The sequence below is a fragment of the Astyanax mexicanus genome, chromosome 19 (genome assembly GCF_023375975.1).
Source record: "Astyanax mexicanus isolate ESR-SI-001 chromosome 19, AstMex3_surface, whole genome shotgun sequence".
NCBI classification, from domain to species: Eukaryota; Metazoa; Chordata; class Actinopteri; order Characiformes; family Acestrorhamphidae; genus Astyanax; species Astyanax mexicanus.
In genome coordinates, this window is record NC_064426.1 from 34261415 (window position 1) to 34276008 (window position 14594).

Below are 14594 nucleotides of genomic sequence, written 5' to 3' on the forward strand. Positions count from 1 at the left end.
GTAAGCCATTTTTTATTTATATTTATATATATGACACTGTAACTCTGAATTTTATCATTAGTAGCGAGCACTAGTCTGTCTATATAGAGTATGTTATTGTTTAGATTATTTTTTTGTCTTTCTGATCTTATAAATGGCTAAATCTCTGAACACAGAAGCCAGGAGTGGTTTTAGCACAACTGTAGGTGTAGTAGTAATATTGGGGAGGCATAATGGTATCCCCATATCGATATATTTCAAACTGATACTTGCTATATTATAAGCTAAAAAAGAACCAAGCTTCAAAATTCATTGATTTTAAGCTCATTTTTATTTATACGTGTTAGTTTTAATAGTTTAAAAAAGAACTATTGTTTAACTAAGTTATTGGCAGTCTATGTAAGGATGTGCAGTCCCTCTGTAAGGGACTAATAAATATAGTAATAAATATGTATTTTGGCATCGGCAGATTCCCACATGAGTGCATCACTAAGTGACAATTCTTGAATTCTATTTTTTTTTTCTAATTTATTTTTTTTGCTCAGATCTAATCTTCCATTTTTCACATTCACTTTTGCAAATGACCCATATCTGTCTTTGTTATATAGGTCTGTAAATTGAAAGTATTTGCATGCATGCATTTTATCAGCTGGGTAACTGCAACTGCCACACTCTCCACAATGACTGATGATGACAACGACAGGCACATTCACTGTAAAAATGTTAAATATGTATCTGATCTGTTCAGTGCAGGGGCGTGAAAATTAACAGATAATAAAATAGTAAAGTTGATACAAGGCTGTGTCAAACTTACCTAATGAAAATAGAAGTATGAAACCAAAATTCTGAACTGTTTTACAACTCCTCATCACCAGAATACTGATTGTTGTTACCTGTTCTTAATTATCTCTTCTTGTTTTACGTTAATTGTTTTGCATAAATACTAGAGATGCACCAAAATGAACATGTTTAACAAAACCAAAATGGAATTTCGTGGATAGATGAAACCCAAAACCCAGTTTACACATTTTAATTTATTTTGCCATTTTAGTTTCTTTTCACTTATTGCCATTCTCAGCCACAGAATTTATTTAAGTGCGTTCCTAATAAAAACCTGTCCAGTTCATAACTTGCTTTGCAAAGTATTGCCAACTACTCCTGTTGCATGCTGAGTGTTGTATTATTGTGTCACTGTTCCCTGTGCATGAACTTTGTTTTTTCTACTGTTCTTTTTTTTTGTTTCGCTTTCCTGTGTGGTTTGTTGGCCAGGTGGTTTTCAGTCTGTCTGGTTTAGACTCTTACCTACTCGGTTTTGTCTTGCCTTCGTGTTTTTTTGTTTGCTTGTGTTTGTGGTCCTGGTGAACACTGTGCACAGCTTTTTCTCACGCATTCCTTTAGATGAAACTAACTTAATCGTTTATGTCCATAAGCATCTGCTTGATTTTTCAAACATTACAGAAATTTAAATCATGCTTTAAAAAAATACTGTTTTATAAATACATTATTAAGTAGTGTATGTACTGTGTGGTGTCATTTTAAAGAGAACACAAAAAAAACTTATGAAAGCAAGATATTTCCATCAAAATTAATTATTCTTAATTAATGCAATCCTTAAAGATTTTCTGATATTGAGTACGTATGATATGATATATTAGTATATTATAAAATATATTATAAAATACTGAAATTCTGAATCTAACACTAGTCTATCTGCAGTGTTTTATTGATTCTCTAAGACTTTCCTCTTCCTTTCTTCTCCTCCCAGGGTCCTCTTCCCCCCAACCCGGATGACCATGATCCCACCCCGCCATTACTGTGTGATTCTGAATCCAGTGGCCCGTAATGATGAAGGCCAAGTTCAGTTCGACACAGCAGGTCAAGCGAAACTCCGTCACGCTGACCTGGAGATCCGTCTGGCCCAGGACCCGTTCCCCCTATACCCTGGAGAAGAGATTCAGAAGGTGTTGCTCTTATTTTTACTTTCTTTCTATTCATAAGCCTCTACAGTTCCAGAGAACTGTTTAAAAACAGAAGTGGTTTTTGACAGGTTTGAGCAAGAGTTGTGATTTGGTGTGATTAGGCATTGCCACAGGCTTCCTCTTACTTTCATATGCTAGATTTTCAGCATATCCAAGCAGTTCACTATCATCCGTGCATAGATTCATGCATTTATAGTATATGAACAAAGTCTTTCACCTTTATTATTCAAGCTACAATCTTTGAAATACTGAATAATAACATATAATCTAAACATAGTTAACAGTAGTCTAAGCCATTGTTGGAGTTTATAAACATAATGTATAAGATAAGAAAATTTATTTAGTACTGGTGTATATACAATATACAGTGATACAGACTAGTTTTGTGTCCTAAAACCTTTGCAATTTCCTGTGAGGCTAAAGAATGCTCCACTGACTTGTGGGATATGCATGCTTGTGGGGTACCCTTTGTGGATGTGATTTTTAGTCTCTTGTGAGAGTCTCTTGTCTGATTTCATGGGCAATTCTTGCCAGATGCTGCTGGTCATGATCATTTCCACTCACTGCTCTGACCACTGTCATTTGATAATGCTTTAAAATAACGTTTATGGTGCACATGTGACACTGTGTATTGAGTAATGTTTAAAGGGGACATATCATACCTCTTTTTACATAAGATAAAATAGGTCTATGAACTATAAAAAACAAATTAATGAAGTTTTTTGCACAAAATCACTACAAAATCAAGAGATCTCACCAGCTCTAGACAGGTTTAGGCCCTTTAGGCATGAGCCATTTAAGGGCTCTGTCACTTTTATGCAAATAAGCTGTTGCTTGCTAGGCCATGTGTGACTTTCCTTTGTCTGTAGCCATAGTGCTCTGCATACCAAAGCGTGCAAAAAGTGAGTTTTGCAAAATACGTCCTTTTTTTGCCCCGTTTTCTTCCCAATTTACATGGCCAATTACCCAACCCACTCATTAGGACTCCCCCTATCACTAGTAATGCCCCAACACCAGGAGGGTGGTGAAGACAAGCACATGCCTCCTCCAATACATAGGAAGTCAGCCAACGCCTCTTTTTAAACTTCTGCTGCGCACTCCAAGAAAAGCGCAGCGACTCGGTTTCAATACATCAGCTCACAGACGCCTTGTGCTGAGCGACATCACCCTTTAAAATGATGTGGGGAAAGACTGCCATCTATCCACCCAGAGAGAGCAAGGCCAATTGTGCTCTTCAGGGCTCCGGTAGCCGATGGCAAGCTACATGAACAGGATTCGAACCTGCGATCTCCTTATCATAGTGGTAGCGCTTAGCATGCTGGCCATTTGGAACCCCCCAAATATACCTCTTTAATGCCAAAAAGGAATAACCCATTCCTCTAGCACTCACAATCAGACCTCACTCCTGTTCTGGCTTGTATTTAGCCTCAGGGCCAAGATAACACCTCACAACTTATACATGTTATATGTGGGTGTTCCGAAGCCGAGCCCTGATCTAACATTTCTAACAATGATTAAATTACATACTGCTATCCCATGACTTTTTGCATGTTGTGTATTTGGAATATACTGTGCATTTTCTTAATAATAATTAAGCAATAGTTTATCTGTATACGAGTAGATTGTAATTTAGGCTATATTATTCATAGCTGACAAAATTATTGAAAATTGATAGCATTTAAATGCATTTAATCCTAGGTTTTAGTGTCTTGTGAGTTAATACTTTGCATTGTTCATACATCTCCCCAAATATAACTTATTAATATATGTTCTTCTCTGGTTTTTGTCTCTGTCTTTCAGGATGTGACTGCGCTGCAGATTGTGTTTCCAGACACTGCTCTGAGGCTGCAGGCTCTGCTGGACTTTGAGGAGGAGAATGGAGAGAAGCGAGTAGCTGGAGATGAGTGGCTGTTCGAGGGTCCAGGTAATATTTCAGCTTCAGTCTTCTCAAACTGTCATGTTTAACAGCACTGAAAGATCGTTGTTTCTTGAAGATGAAATCCTTTGTCAAATTTCATGTTTTAAAATGCTGATTTAAAAAATATTCGGGGTTCACGCGGTCATGAAAAACCTGGAAAAGCCACGGAATTTAAAAGAAAAAGTCATGGAAATTTGCTCTACACATGTTTTTTATTTATTGACAGAGAAGCTATTTTAAGCTAACAAATACTTTAGAACAGTTAATTAAATAATTTAGCCCCACACAGTAAATCTCTTTTATTATTCAAATCTCTTTTTATTATTCTACTAAAACCTCCTAAAAGTCGCTAGAAGTCGCTAAATGATGTCATCACCTAATTTGCATAATACATGTTTTTAAAGCTGTAAAGGATTAACATTGTGAGAGATAAAAAAGTGAGTAAAAAGAGAGGGGGGGAGCGTCGGTGGTGAAAATTTAAACTCAGAGAAAATCGATTTTCATAAAAACACATAGTGCTTAACTGTAAATTAACTGTAAATTCGAATTAATCGATAAAATCGATTAATCGCCCAGCTCTACTTTGAAGGCATGAAAAAATTCATGAAAAATCATGTAAATTTATTGTTTAAAAAATGTATGAACCCTGAAAAATACATCTACTTCTTTAAATCTTTAAAACACAATTCACTTTTTTTTTTCTTTTTTTTTTTTACACACTTTTTCATGGAATTTAATATTTATTATGGCTCTAAGAAGTCCATAAGGGGTGCTACTAAAATAGATTTTGATGCTTTGTATCAGTGACACTGTGTATAACCACCATATTTACAAAAAAACACACAACAACTGTATACAATAATTTTACTTAAGAGACAATATTTCAATGCCACAGTGATGATGTTTTATCGATTTCTGACCCCTGGTAGGAACGTACATCCCCAGGAAGGAGGTTATGGTGCTGGAGACCATCAAAGCCACTGTTATCCGGGAAAACCAGGCCATCCGCCTCAGAGCACGCAAAGAGGGAGTGGACCGCAGCGGAGTTCGCCGAGTCACTGGTGAGACACACTCAGTCATTGTTTACATAGAGAAACACTATTTTATATATATATATATATGTATATATATACATATATATATATATATATATATATATATATATATATATATATGTATATATATATACATATATATATATATATATATTTGTGGTCAGTTGTGGTTAGTCATACTAGTAATAGTAATACTGGAGATTCAACTGACAAAAAAAGCCCTGTGACCTGCCATGTCCTGTACAAGCTACAGAACAATGCACTGAGCTGTGGGATGTTTGTGTGTGGGGCTTCCTGGATAATTGTAGTCAGACACTGCCGGTCACGATGCTAACCACAATGCTACCCATTGTGCTATACACTTCTGTACAGTCCTCTATGATGTATTTCCTTATACACACATGATAATGTGGAATGTTAAATGTGTGTGTGTGTGTTTGTCTGTGTGTGTGTGACAGGTGAGGAGTGGCAGGTGTGTAAGGTGGGAGCGTACCTGCCTGGAGCACATGAAGAAGTCATCGATATTGTCAACGCTTTCATCCTTACTGACAAGGTAGCTACCAGTGTATATTTCTTTCTTTCTGATTTCTTCCTCTCTCTCTCTCTCTTTCTCTTTTTTTTCTCACGCTCTCCTGAGTATTGAGGGAATGTCGGGGAATTAGTTTTACAGCTCATAATTATAACGTGCATAAGAATAATGAAGCAGGGTCTTTAGGGAGCCCATGCTGCACATAATGATTTATGTCCTGTATGACTCATTTATTTCCTAATTGAACTATCTATCTCTCTCTCTCTCTCTGTCTCTCTCTCTCTCTCTTTCTCTCTCTCTCTCTCTCTCTCTCTGTCTCTCTCTCTCTCAGAATGCACTGCACGTGCGCGCTCTGCGGCCGTTCCGGGATGCTGGTGGGCGGGACCGCAGGACAGGAGAGGAGTGGCTGGTGACCGTGGCAGACAGAGAGGCACACATCCCCTCGGTGGCTGAGGAGGTGGTGGGAGTGGTGCAGGTGACCACGCTGAGCAGCAGGCAGTACTGCGTCATTCTGGACCCTGTAGGACCGGACGGCAAGCCCCAGCTCGGGCAGAAGAGAGTGGTGAAGGTCCGTTAATCCTCCACCTCCTCACAGCACACCCACTGTACACTCATCCGCAGCGTGATAACAGGGAGGGGGGTGGAGGAAGATCATGCCAAGTCCTCAACAAAGTTTTTCAGTATTACATTCAGTCAAAACTGTTACAAAACAAGTCATTAATAAATATATTCAGGCAAGATTAATAATAATAAAAAAAAAAACATTTTTACATGTTTAGTCAGAATCTGAAGAAAATAACCCAATATATAAAAAAAAAAACCACAATTATTTTGGCATTTAGTCAGAATCTAAAGTAAACGTAGGTATTTTATTAATTGTAGTCAAAATAGTTTTAATATGTTAAATCAAAATAATAGAAAATGAGACATTGTTTCATTACAAAGTAAAAATATAGACAAAACAACCAATTAGAATCTGATTAAAATAAGTATTTTGATTAATGTGATCAAAATCATAAAAAATTAGCATCATTCCATTACATTTAGTTAAACCCGTTAAATGTGCTTATTTTAACATATTCAGTCAGAATCTGGAAGAAAAATAAGGAATTATTTAGATATACAGTCATGGCCAAAAATGTTTGGCACCCCTTAGATAATGAAATATTTCTTCTAGAAAAGAATTGCAATTACACATTTTTTGCTATACACATTATAGTGGCTGATTAAGGGCCTTTTCCCACCACTTAGCACTATATAGAAGAAAATAAAGTTTCTGACTCGTGTTTACTATTCCCTTTTCCATTTTCCTATTTGTCAAGCATTCAAAATCCAAGATCCAAATCTAATCAGGAAAAGCTATATCTATTGGTAAAAACTATTTTTTTATAAAGTGTAATGGGTCTCGTACACACATGTTTAAAACACTCAAAACAGGGGGTAAATTGTGTGTAAATAACATTTAAACTCACCTGTGAGTGTAGGCAATATAAAAATCACACCTGAAACCAGATAAAAAGGAGAGAAGTTGGCTCAATGGACGTGGATGGAAAATAAAAATTGAGAAAAACACACAAAGGAAATAAGCCGGCTGCTATTACAAAGTGACAGCCAGTTAATTCTTCTTCATCTGGGGGAATAGTTTATTGTAGCCTTGTAAATAACTTGGGAATACAGTTAATTATAGTAATATTAAGCTATTGTTAACTGTGTATCTGTGTATCTGTAAAGATAACATTTATATTTTATATGTATATATTTATGTGTCATGTTCATCCTACAGGGCGAGCGTTCCTTCTTCCTGAGGCCTGGAGAGCATCTGGAGAACGGCATTCAGGATGTGTACGTTCTTTCTGAGGAAGAAGGACTGGTGCTGCGCGCTGTCGAGGCCTTCATGGACGCAGAAGCGGTGAGACAGGCAAACATCACAACAGACAGACAGACAAACAGACAGAAAGAGGGAGGGAGAGATCAGATCATGGGTGGTGTAGTGAGGAAGAAGGGAGAGGTTAGGCTTTTGTCAAAGATATGTAAATGAAAGAGAAGGCCAGCAAATCATCTGCATTCTCTTCGTGCTTCACCCTCTGCACACACTACTGTACTCATTCAGCCACAATGCTGCTTATATGTTTGCTCAGCTTTAGTTTCCAGTACTGCCCACACACTGCAAACACACTCCACACACCCGTGTGAAACATGCAGCATTCCAGAAATAGTGTGTATGCTGTACATCTTCATTTAACTTTTACATAACTCTGAAGAAGCAAAGTTATGAAAGAAAAAAAGAGAACTATGGAGCAACTGGTCGTCATTGGATACTGTATTAGATCATCTGACAGTGTTTCTATTTGGGGTGGGAGAATAAATCGATATATTGTAATATATTGTATCGTTGTATTGTATCATATCGATACGTGGCATCAAATATCGATATTTTTCTTGCAACATAGGTGCTCAAAACTTTCTAAGACTCGGTCCCAAATTTTACTTATTAAAGTTGCTGCTTCATGGGCACCAAGTGGTCCAGTGGTCAAAAGCAATATCACTATGATCGGGAGATCGCTAGTTCGAATCCCAATCATGCAGCTTGCCATCAGCTGCCAGAGCCCTGAGAAAGCACAATTGAGAAAATTACAGGCTGAATTACCTACTGTTTTTCGCCGAACTCCATAGTCCTCTGGTACTTTTAGTCCCGTCCGGACTCACGTCCAAGAGTCTCGTCTCCTCACGTTTGATAAAATAGCTATTTGTCCACTGCCACGCACCGTAAATACACTTTGGGCATGCGTTTCCATGGAGATCCACATAAACATAATGGCGGGTGGAAATGGAGGAGCTACTGAACACGATGTCATGTGACAGAGAAAGCCAAAAAACGTACTGCTCCTCCTGTTTTTTCAATTGCAGTCCGGATGCAAGAGTTTTATCACTGAGTAGAAGTGTGAAATATTTTTTACAGACGTCCCCTGAGAAACTAATCCCGTCCAGATAGGACTTTAGAGGAGGATATGAATAAATAAACAGAAATGATGAAGAAAACAAGATAACCTGATTTATTTTTACTGTCTCTGATCTCTGTATAGCCTAGCCTGAATCATTAACCCCTCCCCCACCTTGTCTCTCCCTCTCTTTATTAATTATTTAATCCTCACCCTCCATTCTGTCATTGTTTTTTTTTAATGGTATTTTATGCTTTTTTGCTGTTTTCTGTTCTCATAACGCATATTATTTCCCCACAACACAAACACTCTCACACACAAACACACACACACACATATACCTGCACACTCAGGAAAACACTCAGTGCCTGATTCATGTGCAGCAATGTCCTTCCCCACCCCTCACCACCCGCTGCCATTGTTCCCCCTCCCTTCTTCTCTGTCTCACCCCCTCTCTGCCACTCTCTATCCATCAGCAAGAGGAAGAGGAAGAGGAAGAGAGGGAGGAGCAGGAGAAGAGAGGGAAAAGAGCTGGGGTTCAGCGCCGCCCTGGTGACCGCTGGATGCTGCGTGGACCAATCGAATACGTCCCACCGGCCACTGTGGAGGTGGTCCTGCGGCAGCAGGCTATCCCACTGGATGAAAACGAGGGAATCTACGTGCGGGACATCAAGACCGGAAAGGTGAGTGCTGCAGTCGGGAAAACAGAGCAAAAAAAAATAAATTTGAAAAAATACTGTATGTTTCTTTTCTGTGTATTAGGAACTTGGTGTATCACAATAAAGAAGTAGCAAAAACACATTTTCATAATTATAAAATATGAGTAAAACAAAAAAAAACTTTTTATGTAATCAGTGGGATCTAACAACTTCTCTCTAATGAGCCGGGATTAAACACAACAAAAAACAGCGCATGTAAACTAGTACATATCGAAATACGATCCTGCATTGCAAAACAAAATATTGCAATATTTTGATGTATCAATGTTTTCTTGCACCCCTACATACAGATGGGTGATAAGACAATATTTTATCATATAAAGTTATCCAAAAGCAGTGTGTAAGACTGGTGGAGGAGAACATGCCAAGATGCATAAAAAACTGTGATTAAAAACCAAGGTTATTCCACCAAATATTGATTTCTTAACTCTTAAAACTTTATGAACATGAACTTGTTTTCTTTGCATTATTTGAGATCTGAAAGCTCTGCATCTTTAAATACTCTAAATGACTATATTTTTATTTGGAATTTGTGGGAAATGTTGTCCTTAGTTTATAGAATAAAACAGCTATGTTCATTTTACTCAAACATATACCCATAACTGATTCAGAAACTGAAGTGGTCTCTTATTTTTGTCCAGAGCAGTATGGTCCAATATTCATATTAAGCATCCAAATCTAATTTGACTGACAAAGTTCTGACTCGGGTACAGCCCTACATTGCAGTACATATTGCTGCTTTAGGTTGCCAGGGCTGGATGTGGGAGTTGAGCTTGAGGGTTTATTGCTGGTATCTGCAGCGATGACACAAGAATCATTAACAAAGGAAACGCTTAGCAGCCTGTGCTTTGACCCGCCCACAGAATGCTTGCAAAACCGCTTGTGAAATGTTTATAGAGAGCAGTGGATACACCCTGCTGTTATAAAGCACTGGGTTAGTTGGGAGGGTGATTGATAACTGTAAAGCAATCAAACCTGTCACAGGTGGGGAAACTGCATGTTTGAAGTACAGTGCAGTTAAGCTGACAAGAGCATACCGTATTAATCATGTATCCTTAGTCATGGTTCCTGTAGAACAACTACAGGACATATGGAACTAAAGCCTACAGGATATTAGCTTAGATGAAAAGTATGTATTGTTGAGTGTCTACAAACACACAAAGCATATTTTACTGCACAGTTGCTGTTTACTGTTTATTTGTTCATTTTCATACTATGTAAAAAAAAATGTGAAAAACAAAGATTCACTGTTGTTGAAGGTGACTATATGCTAAAAGTAGATAAATATAAATATATAGATACATATTTTAGGGTATTTTGCTATAGCAATATGTTAAAACATTAAAAACATTTAAGAAATATTATAGAATATCACACTACTGCAACAAAATAAATAAAAATTATTTGTTGGCAGTGTTATTGCATATCATATGATATGACTAACCCCTAATTTGGATTTTCACCAGATTGTAACAGAAGTCAATGATCCAACATGTCGTAATGCTAATATTACCCTACACAGCACTGGAAAAAATAAGAGACCACTTCAGTTTCTGAATCAGTTTCTCTTATTTTGCTATTTATAGGTTTATGTTTGAGTAAAATGAACATTGTTGTTTTATTCTATAAACTACAGACAACATTTCTCCCAAATTCCACATAAAAAATATTGTCATTTAGAGCTTTTAAATGCAGAAATCAATATTTGGTGGATAACTCTGTTTTTTAATCACAGTTTTCATGCATCTTGGCATGTTCTCCTCCACCAGTCTTACACACTGCTTTTGGATAACTTTATGCCAGTCCTGGTGCAAAACGTGAAGTAGTTCAGTTTGGTTTGATGGCTTGTGATCAATAATCTTCCTCTTGATTATATTCTAGAGATTTTCAATTTGGTAAAAGCTAAGAGACTTATCATTTTAAGTTGTCTCTTATTTTTCCAGAGCTGTATATATCTAGGACTGAAGTAAAACTGGACAGATATAATATATCTCTTGTAGATATTTATGGAAAATGAGAACAGTGTTATTTTTTTTTGTTTGTTTCAAACAGCAAAAAAATTGTAGCCTTATGGCTCGTATGGCTTTAAAACTGTATCACAATATTTTAGGTTTTTTTGTAATAATGATATTCAAAAATGTTGCCGATATTATTGCATATGATACAAAATGGCACATCCCTACTGCTTGCTATGCTATTATTCCACATATGTAAAAAACAGCAATTTTCACACACACACAACACACCTAAATTGAAAATGTGCATACATGCCATCCACCCTTAATCACAGTTTACATAGAATGACCGCCGCCCATAAAAGCTTAAAACATAAAGCTACATGAGCAACGACATACAGGCCTAAAATAGACAGAGAGATTTCACCTAATCCCTGTTTGTGTGCAGGTGCGCGCTGTGATTGGCCACACCTACATGCTGACCCAGGACGAGGAGCTGTGGGAGAAGGAGCTGCCGGCGAATGTGGAGGTGCTGCTGAGCGCCTCGCGGGACCCACTGTCCGGGCGCTCTGAGAGAGACCAGGGTGGGGTCGGTGCCCCCAGAGACAAAACCAGAGTTGTGTCTTACAGGGTGCCCCATAATGCCGCGGTGCAGGTTTACGACTACAGAGAGAAGAAGGCCAGGTACCTATGCTTTTCACTTTTTACATAGTGTTCCTTTAGTGCCACATGTCATGGGACAGTACTGTGAAATAGTATTTTGTCCCATGACTTTTGCCATGTTTTATGGAAACTAAGGAAGGCTGCATTAACCTGTAGGATATGTGTTTTAGGGATGTGGATGTGATTTTTTCGGAAGTCACTTGGCAGTTCATACATTTTCTGAGAGTTTTCAGCCTCACTCACAAGATAACACCTCACAAGTTATACAGGAGTGGGCATATTAAGTCGTCCCTTGAGGTAGCACTTCCTGGTGAATTTGCATAATGCCATCTTCCTACTAGACAACTCCTAACTCATACACAACATGGCCAAAAAGTTTTGCCATAGATATGGCTGAAAACAATTTCAGCCATATCTGCTTATTCCAAATACTATTATTCTTCTGGTAAAGCTTTATGCAACATATTATGGTATGAAGATAATGTGGTAGATTGTTGTTTGGGAATTCACACCAGACATTAGTTAAATTGGGTGCTCAATTTTGGGTTCACGTTGTTGGTGTTCCTAGATTTTTATTATTCACGGCAACATGACTGACAGTTGACTGGGGCAGCTTTAGCACAGCACGTACGGTCATGGCGAAAAGTATTGCCATTCCTGAAAATATCCCAGAAAATGAAGTATTTATTCCAGAAAATAATTTCAGTCACATGTTTTCTTATACCCATGTTTATTACCTTTGTGTGTATTGGAACAACACAAAAATCTAAGAAAAAAGTCAACATTTATATAATTTCATGCAGAACTCCAAAAATGAGCCAGCCTCAAATTGATATGTGGTTGCACACCATTTAGAAAAAATAACTGAAATATATTTCATGGTATTTTCTCAATAACAATACTTTTGCCAATATGACAAAACACTGATTAAAAAAATATTTTATGAATACACTTCTGCAAAAAAAGAAAATCAAATTTGATTATTGCATACGATATGATAAGGCACACCCCTAACTGAGATATTTAAAAAATATAAGAATTTTATCACACTTGTAACAAAAGTCAATGATCCAGAATGTCATGATACTAATAATTTATTCCGAATATCTCCATATATCCAGGACTGAAGTAAAAGTAATGATACTAGACAGATATAATTTTAGAAAGAAGAATTTTTCTTTTGCTAAAAACAGTAACAGTGGTGGGTGATACGGCACAATATTTCAGTGTATAATAACGATCAGGATATTCAAAATATTCAAGATATTATTGCGTAAGACACGATGTGGCACATCCCTACTTCCTGTAACCATCAACAAGCTTCTGAATTTTGGACCACTCTTCTTTTGCTAATCGCTCCAGGTCTCTCATATTTGAGAGAGGCTTTCTCCCAGCAATTGAATTTTCCAGAAATCGCTGGCCACTTTTGCTTTTTGAAGTATGTTTGGGGTCATTGTCCTGTCGGAAGACCCATGCCCTAGAACGCAAAACTTTCCAGCTTTCTGACACTGAACATGTGTAATTGCAATAATTGTCTGGGAGAAATAAAAATTCAAAAACACTTTCAGCCATGACTGTATTTAAAGGGGAGGTCTACATCTACATTTGGTTGCATAGTGTGTAAGATTTAGCTATAGGTTTAATAAAGGCAGCTGTGCTGATTATAAAAAATTCTAAACAAAAAGAAAACATTAAAACAGTGCTGAAAAAAGTAAAAACACACACAGAAAAACACACAAACAAAGTCAGGGAGGGACAGAGCCAGGGTCAGCTGCTCTGTTGTTCCTCCAGAAGCTGAAGGAGTCGTCTTACAGTGCTGTGTAATATTTTGCTTATGTAATCAAGCAGACTTATGGATGTCAGGAGATGCCTGCAGTTTCCAGAGTGATGGAATGCGGACCTTCCTGTAAACTTTTCTCTTTACCTGTGCTTTTTTCACACCTGAGAGCGTATTATTGTTTGTTGAGTATGTGATTATTTTAATATGAACCTGTAATGAGCAGGTGAGGGCGCAGTAGGTGAGGCAGCTTTATAAGGGACAATTCTGGTATCAGTGTGATAATCCAGAGCAGGGGTCAATCAATATACAGGCAGCAGGTACAGTACAGTAATCCACAGTAATCTGTGGGGTTTGTTAGCTGTATCCACATGGGTTACTGGGGGTTTGTGTGTGTTCTACAATGTGTTACACTTAGTTATTTTCAGGAAATCTCTCTCTTTCTGTCTCTCTCTGTCTCTCTGTTTCTCTCTCTCTCTTTCTGTCTCTCTCTCACTCTGTCTCTCTCTCTCTGTCTCTCTCTCTCTCTGTGACTTTCTGTCTTCTCTCTCTCTCTCTCTTTCTCTGTCTCTCTCTCTGTCTCTCTCTCTTTCTCTGTCTCTCTCTCTCTGTCTCTCTCTCTGTCTCTCTCTCTGTCTCTCTCTCTGTCTCTCTCCCTCTGTCTCTCTGTCTCTCTCTCTCTGTCTTTCTGTCTCTCTCTCTCTCTCTCTCTCTCTCTCTCTCTCTCTCTCTCTCTCACTCTCTCTCTTTCTCTGTCTCTCTCTTTCTCTGTCTCTCGCTCTCTCTCTTTCTCTGTCTCTGTCTCCCTCTCTCTTTCTCTGTCTCTCTCAACACTGTAAAAAGTCATATATAGGCAATTAATATCTTCCTAAATGTAATACTATTAAATGAATAACTTTATTGTGCTGTTTTATGTGAGTAGATATGTAAAAGTATATTGTATTGGCAGATAGTTGTTCTTAATGCATTAAGTTTAGTTTTTTCTTAAGAAAGAATCAGAAAACAACTTAAAACAATGAGAAATAGGTTAGAAATTAGTGTTATAGTAAGAAATTTCAGATTTCTGTAATAATATATAATG

The 14594-nt window shown here is 37.6% G+C and overlaps 1 protein-coding gene across 4 annotated transcripts in view; it reads left to right on the forward strand.

The window, feature by feature from the left end:
* LOC103031685 (major vault protein) overlaps positions 1 to 14594 on the forward strand; it is a 151290-nt gene that overhangs the window by 8352 nt on the left and 128344 nt on the right. For 3 of the 4 annotated variants that reach the window (XR_007427294.1, XM_049468214.1, XM_022668510.2), the window contains 8 exons: positions 1745 to 1940; positions 3759 to 3882; positions 4806 to 4937; positions 5390 to 5484; positions 5792 to 6028; positions 7244 to 7369; positions 8876 to 9082; positions 11522 to 11757. Coding sequence is in view for 3 of the 4 variants with exons in the window: in XM_049468214.1 (XP_049324171.1) it covers positions 1745 to 1940; positions 3759 to 3882; positions 4806 to 4937; positions 5390 to 5484; positions 5792 to 6028; positions 7244 to 7369; positions 8876 to 9082; positions 11522 to 11757 (1353 nt within the window). In the remaining variant the exon portion in view is untranslated. The remainder of the gene's footprint in view (positions 1 to 1744; positions 1941 to 3758; positions 3883 to 4805; positions 4938 to 5389; positions 5485 to 5791; positions 6029 to 7243; positions 7370 to 8875; positions 9083 to 11521; positions 11758 to 14594) is intronic. The other variant, XM_049468213.1, reaches the window with a different exon arrangement.